Below are 7,927 nucleotides of genomic sequence, written 5' to 3' on the forward strand. Positions count from 1 at the left end.
ATGCTAGTGACTTAAGCATGCATATGCTATTCTTAACTAAAATCAGGTTTTTAAAACAATATTAAGGTATGAAAGCTTTAGATCTTTTATAGGTTAATAAATGTCTTTGATTATACTATGAGATTGAGATATGAATTATTAGAGGGTGAGCTTGGCACAACTATAAGATAATTGCTTACCAATCATGGTGTCAAAGGTTCAAATCCTGGAAACAGACTCTCAACTTGTAAGGGTGATGTTACGTACATCTACTCACCCTAGACCCTACTAGGTGAGAGCCTCATGCATTGAGCCACCCTTATTGAGATATGAATTACTATCCTGTTTTACATTCCAGTTTATTTGTTGGGCAGCTACTAACACTTGTGTTCTGATGAGCAATGAGCAAATTCATTGCAAAGAGTACATAATAGCACCATTTCTTTGCAGCCTTACCACACACATATATAAAGGCTTGTTACATAGATCACAATGAAAAAACTAATGAGCTTCTTATTAGCCACACTAGGGAATCTCAACCACTGGTTCATGCTAGCAGTGATAGAACAATTTCTCACACAGCTTGCAGGTTCAATTCATATCAGAGTTCACAACAAATTCAGCATCACCTTACAAAAATTATAAGGATGGAAGTAACTTGTAAAAAAGGGAAATTTTGAAGCTATTGGCTCTGCCACCACACAAACATATAGGAGTCTAATACAGGGAATTATCTGCTATACAATCTTCTGAAATGAGGCATATAGAAGAATTTATGAGCCAATCTTGTTGGTACAACTTAACCAGAGCTAGCACTTACAAAGTTCAAATCAAAATATATGTTATTTTGTACTTTAAATACAACAACAATTAAGTCTTCGTCCCATAAAATGAATAGTAGCGTGATATGCAGTTCTCTTCATTTTAGGTAAAGATACGAGGTAACCTTATAAAATATATGGTGGTAGGTAGTTTATATGTGTTTTGGATTTTGGTAAATACACTTTAATTTTTTTGGAAATTATTTATGTTTTTTATGAAAAATTAAATACATTAAAGTAAATATATTTAAGATAAATCTATAACCACATTTAAATAATGATCGGACGAGATTGACTCCAATGCAATGACACATGTGGGAAACCATAAATAATAATAAAATTCTACATATTTCTATCTAATTTTTTTTCATTTTATATCAACTAGTATCTCTATTAAAAATGGATCATCTTAGATTAAAGTTTTATTTCTTCCTCACATCTACTGATCTGCTTCTACTTAGTCATGTCTTAACATATTGAAAAACTAGTTACAAAATACTAACAATTTAATAACAAGAACATATCCTACAATAATTACCAACATTATATACATGCATACCATGTTTGGTGACACTTTGATGAAGATAAGATGACACACGTGGGATTATGTCATCAGAGATAGGCATAGGTTTGGATTCAGCTTCTTTTTTACTCTTGGAAAGATCATTTAAATCACCAGACAAAGGCCTATATGGATTACCTTTAAGGCCTTGTTCTCGTAGAAATTTTTCTAACTTCTTTGGTATAAACCAATAAGAGTTTATAATCCTCCATAACCATATAACAAAACCAACTATAAGTGTGACAAAAAGTGTAGTTGATAGACATGCTGCTACCATTTTTGCCTTTGTGATTGGTTTCTATGAGAAAGAAAACAATGCAAGCAAAGTAAAATGGTTCAAAGTTCAAACCATTGATGTTTAAGATTGGATGGGTGGTAGAATATGAGTTCCTCCTTTTTCCTTATATAGCATGACTTTTTGTTTTAATGTAAATTAAAGAATAAAATTTCTATTTTTTTTAAATAAAGATTATTTTTCCAGAATCATGTCTACTACCATTTTACTTTGACACATTAAAAAAAATTAAGTCTTAAGAAATAAATTTGGAATGATATGAGAGTTTTTTTTATTATGTGTCAAAATTCTATTAGATGAGACATGATTAAAGACATATTATTACTTTCATTCATGTTTTATGTAGTACTTCTAGAAGAATAAGAATCCGTTATCCCAAAGAGTTTATGTCCTCCTATCTCTAATAAATAACATTATATCAAATAATATAAAAATATTTAATGTTATTTTTAGGAAATTTCTTTGGGACCGGTGGTATATGTTTCTTCAATAATTAAGACTTTTATCTCATTTCCTTATGCTAACTTAATATTACCAGTAAAATTTTGATAAATATGTATCTAATGAAAATTAAGTTAACTTTTAAAGTTAACAATATTACATGTAATTGTACTTGATTGATTTGAAATAAAGAGATAGAATTATTTTGGCATTCCTTTTATAGTGATAGACAGTTTTTTTAGAAGTTATTAAATGAATTTTATATTATTTAATTAAAATAATCTTATTTAATCTACATTTGGTAATTAAATTAAAAAGTTGGTTCAATGGGTATACGTTTGATTTCCCTTAAGCAACGTCTCAGGTTTGAGTTTTGTGGATGAAAAAAATATATATTGTGAGAGTTAGCTAGCCCCCACATACTTGTGGATGTTCTCGACTCGGACAAGATTACCTCCAGTACGAGGATACCTATAAAAAACAAAAGAAATTAAAAAATAATGTAATAAGTGGTGAAAATGAAAATTTATAAATATTCAAAAATAAATTATAAATACGTATTAGTTTATGAAATATAAAATGTCTAAATATATGTAACCTTATTTTGTTATAACAAATCCAACTATAAGTGTGACAAAAAGTGTAGTTGATAGACATGCTGCTAACATTTTTGCCTTTGTGATTGTTTGCTATGAGATAGAAAACAATGCAAGCAAAGTGAAATGGTTCAAAGTTCAAACCATTGATGTTTAAGATTGGATGGGTGGTAAAATATGAGTTCCTGCTTTTTCCTTATATAGTATGACTTTTTGTTTTAATGTAAATTAAAGAATAAAATTTCTATTTTCTTTTTGTTTTTTTAGATAAATATTATTTTCAGAATCATGTCTACTGGTTTAGTTTAGTTTGACACATTAAAAAAAATAAGTAGTAAGAAATAAACTTGAAGTGATACGAGAGTTTTTTTATTATGTGTCAAAATTCTATTTGGATGATACATGATTAAAGACCAATTATTACTTTTATTCTTGTTTTTTATAGTACTCGGAGAAGAACAAGAATCTGTTATCCCATAGAGTTTATGTTCTCTTATCTCTCATAAATGACATTACATTAAATAATATTAAAATATTTATTGTTATTTTTAGGAAATTTCTTTTTATTTAAGTATATTTTAAGTGAGTGTGACAGAAAAAAGGAAGATACTTTGAGACGGGTGATATATGTTTCTTTTACAATTAAGGCTTGTATCTCATTTCCTTACGCTAACTTAATATTATCAGTCAAATTTTGACAAATATGTATCTAATGAAAATTAAGTTACCTTTGAAAGTTAACAATATTACATATGATTGGACTTGATTGATTTGAAATAAAGAGATAGAATTATTTTGGCATTCTCTTTCTTTTTATAGTGATAGACAATTTTTTTAGAAATTATTAAATGTTTTTTTTACCATTTAATTAAAATATTCCTATTTAATCTACTTTGGTAATTAAATTAAAAAGTTGGTTCAAGTGGTACATGTTTGACTCTTCTTAAGTAAGGCTCGGTTTGAATCTTGTGGATAAAAAAATACCGGTTGAGAGAATTAGCCCAACATACTATTAGATGTTCTTGGCTCAGACATGATTGTTTATAGTGCAAGGATACCTATAAGAAACAAAAAAAATAAAAAATAAAAAAATAAGTGGTGAAAATGAAAATTGATAAAAGAGGATATCGTTCAAAAATAAATTATAAATACATATTAGTTTATGAGATATAAAAATGTATGTGATTTGATTTCCTTATTTGGTGATGTGATATTTTTGCATTTCAATGTTAGCCATTGTTGGATCATTGATTACATCATAGTACTATTGGGTTGATGAGTCAACATATACATTCCTGGTTGAGTCACTTTAATACAAAAACTCAGAAAAATTTAATATTAAATTATGATTCCAAATTTAAAATATTATAATACCATAAATATAGTTTTAAATAATCAAGAAGTATTAGATAGAGGTGGAATGTGAAAATGTGAGACTAAGATAGGTTTTTTTTGGAAGAATGTAATGAGTGGATATGATTTTAGTTTATTTAGTATAGTATCTTCGGTTGTAAGATACAATTGTATATATTTACCTCTCTAGACTCCATTAAATAGAAACCTTGTACACTATGCCACCTTTTTTATTATAGATACAAGTATACAACAAATGTGGGTAATGAGTAGCTTGATGCTTGGTTGGACAACTTTGTGCTTGGGTGGACAACTTTGTGAGCAGCTTGTATTTGGCTTTAATTTCTTCCAACCTAGACCAAGTTGCTTAGTCATGCTTAAGTTTTAAGAAGACACCTTACCATGCTTAGTTTTAAGCACACATGTTTCCTATACTTTGGTTTGATTTCTTCAAGGTGAAGCAAGTTTTCTTTCTTCAAGCCTAAGCATTCTTTTTGGTCCAATTTCCTACAAAACTCAAAGAAAACTTGGACAAGAGGTGATCAAAAATCATATTATGCAAACACACAAAATTTATCTAAAAAATGTTGAATTAAGTTGGTTTTCACATTTTTGCATAGGATAAGTGCCATTAAAGTGTATGAAAATTAGGTATTTTTGGCACTTATCAACTCCCCCCAACTTAAGACTTTGTTTGTCCTAACAAAGGTAAAATAACAACTACTTGGCTTTGGAAGAATTAAACTTGGACAAGGTCAAAACTATGCATCATTCTTTAAGGTTCCATATGATGTGTTTATGATTATGTGATTTTGACTCATAATGATTCAAATTAAGAATACACAAATCTTTTTAAAAATTCATTTAGCATTTCACTTATAGAAAATGTTTCAATCAAAGAGATGCACTCACACACGGTTCAAGAATGGAACCAAATGAGTAAGTGTTACACTCAAAACTCAACTTGTTTCGGTTTTCAAGAATTTAATTTAATTTTTCTTCTCAGCACTTACTTTGATTGCACAAATTTTTCAAGGATCACTAAGGTCTTCCTTAGGTTGTAACGAGGCTTGGCTATCAAAGAAAATTGGTTTTTCTAGATATTCAAAAATACTTCCTAAGTTAAAAGAGAGCAAAAATTGATTTTTCTTTTAAAATGCATTCTCTTTTTTAACTTTTTCACCTTTCTTCTTTTTCTTCATTAATTCTTTGCTCGCCATCTCGGCTTTGTTGGAATGAATTCCAATGTCCTTTAATAAAAAACTTAGCTTTATTGAATTATTAACAATTTCATACCATCTCGGCTTTGTTGAAATAAATTTCAACACCGGTTTAATGGTATGAATTTAGCAAATCAATACAAATGATAATGAGTGATATTTAATTAGTTAGTGACTTTATTTATTCACTCCCTTTTCGGGTTCCTTTTAACCATACCATAAAGGTCGGTCTCATTTTATTAAATTAACCATACCATTTCTTATGAAAGGTTGGTATAAAGAATAAATAAAACAATAAATAGTTAGTTGCATAATTTAAATGACAGAAAATAAATGTTAGTTGCGGAAATGTAAGTGATGAAAGTAAAAGTTAGTAGTTAATCACTCATTGTAACTGTGTATTTTCCTTTTCACAAAGATACAACTTACGAATTAAATTGCACTTTGATTAAAGGTTTCTTTCTTTGTCAACAAATAAAATTTATAAGTTAACACTTTACTATTTTACATTTGCATCTCTTTCAATATTCAATTGTAGGGTCATGTCGAACCACAAGAAATTGCCTAATAGAAATATACTAATACTTCGTATCTTTTATCAAAAGTAAGAAAAGTAACACATAAAGTTGTTTTGGTAATTTTATGAACTAAGAAACATCAAAAAGTAAAGAAACTAAGTATTTACAAATTCAAGAGAAGAATATAGTTAGAATGATGGAATAATTTCTTGAACAATATCAACATAAGAATTTATGCAAGTTATGTATTATACATTGGTTAAACCATACACCATTTCTTAACCTTCCATCTAGTGTCATATCATGGAAAAGATGATTTTCAAACCTTGTATAATACACTAAATAATAGTTAACTGCCACTCGCCAGAGTAGGTTGTCACACCCTATTTCAGGTTCCGTTAACATTGTTTAGCCTTGAATACAAGTTGCTTAAAATAGATGCTTTGATACGGTAAGTGAACTAAGGTGTAGGTTATACTTTTTATTTCACTTGTCAACACTTTAAGAAGAAGCATGTTTTGGATCTTTAAGTCAAGTTTTAGTTGATCAAGCTAAAAAACCGCATTAAGAACTTCTTAAAGAATCAATAAAACCAACATAAGAACTTGTATAAACGATGAAGAAGATGAAAGTACAAGAACTTACACCATAGTCCAACTTTTTGGAGCATTAGCCATCCATCCAAAGATTAGATGCTTTTGGTTCCAAATGAGGTTACAAAATCATGTTTTTGCACCTCATTTGCCAACTCCACTCCCTCTGAATTTCAATGAAATAAAAGCCTAAGAACAACCCAAGAACAACTTAATAAAGAGAGAGAACCAAAAATGAGAAGAAAAATGGGATGTACAATGATTCAAAAGTGAAGAAATGAGTGTGCCTTTTATAGGCAATGGGAAGGCTGCTTAGCCCCCCTTCCTTACCGCTTAGCTCACTGGTGGGTCAGGAACTTGTCCCATCTTGGCCAGCTAGCTTGGACAACTTATTGTGGGCTAGGCTACATGCATGGTGACACCTCCTACTTGCTTGTGTCATACATGAGGTCATAAACTTGGCTGAGAAGCTAGGTTTTACTGGTTGCTTGGCTTGTGACATCATTCACGACATAGCCATTCTTCTAGGCCAAGCAACCATTTTTCTAGTGGGCCAGGTGCTAGGCTGACCTGGTGATAAGTGCCAAACATACCTAAATTTCATACACTTTTATGGCACTTATCTTAAGCATAATTGAGAAAAACCAACTTAAAACAATACTTTTTGTATAAAATATCACAATCTTGTATATTTGTATGTGTATTTCTTTTTTATGTATTTTGTAGGATTTAGAATGAAGAAAAGAAGAGAAAAAAGACTCATGGTCAAAAAGCAAAAAAGTCAAAAATCAAGGTGCTTAACTAGGCAGCTAAACGTGGACCAAGCCCCGCTAAGCTGACTTGGACACTAGCCTGACCTAGACACCAGGTTAACTTGGACCAAGCTGCTCAAGAAAGCAGCTGAGCGGACCTGCTTGGCCGCTCAGCCTAGGACCAGACTAGTCCTGACACGGTCAGACACAAGCTTGACACATGCCCAAGCTGCTGAACAAGCAGCTTAGCAGCCCAATCAAGCAGCTTAGCGGAGAACCAGACTCCTGACCAGACCAACAAGCACCAGGCCACGTCCCAATCAGCACGGTCAAAGCTGAACAAGCATCTTAGCGGTGCAACATGTGTGTTGAGCGGTGTGCACCCAGACTTGACTTAACCATCAAGCAAACCATGAAGTCACCCATGACCTCATCTCAAGTAGTCCACCATAGGATTTTCAGATGTAGCTCACAATAGTTGGTTTCATAGCCCACAACTAGCTTTGATGAGTCAAGCATAAGGAGGTGACAAAGCTACTTGATCAAGGGACCAAACCCATGCTGAAGAGTTTGGTCAGTTGCTTAACGGTCCAGCCAAGCAACTCCGCGGTCCAGAAAGGATTTCTATAAATAGGGATCAATTCATTCGAGCAGAAAAAGAACCAATTCCACTTCAAATTAACAAATCTCTCACTAGAAATTCTTTTCTGAAGTTCTCTCTTCATTTCTTAGTTTTTAGAGCTTTATTTCAAGTAAGTTTGTAATTTTAGTTTAGAATTCAAGAGGAGAAAAGGAGA

General features: G+C 31.1%; 1 protein-coding gene across 2 annotated transcripts in view; it reads right to left on the reverse strand.

Annotated features, from left to right (window-relative positions):
- Positions 1–7,927, reverse strand: part of LOC109355147 (11-oxo-beta-amyrin 30-oxidase-like) — an 18,639-nt gene that overhangs the window by 2,762 nt on the left and 7,950 nt on the right. Inside the window, exon 1 of one of the 2 annotated variants that reach the window (XM_019598118.1) lies at positions 1,360–1,691. The exons of the other annotated variant lie outside the window; for it this stretch is intronic. Within the exon in view, the coding sequence (XP_019453663.1) occupies positions 1,360–1,639 (280 nt within the window). The 5' untranslated portion in view covers positions 1,640–1,691. Of the gene's footprint in view, positions 1–1,359; positions 1,692–7,927 lie in introns of those variants that run through there. 2 annotated transcript variants of the gene reach the window in all.

The sequence above is a fragment of the Lupinus angustifolius genome, chromosome LG08 (assembly GCF_001865875.1).
Source record: "Lupinus angustifolius cultivar Tanjil chromosome LG08, LupAngTanjil_v1.0, whole genome shotgun sequence".
Lineage (NCBI taxonomy): Eukaryota > Viridiplantae > Streptophyta > Magnoliopsida > Fabales > Fabaceae > Lupinus > Lupinus angustifolius.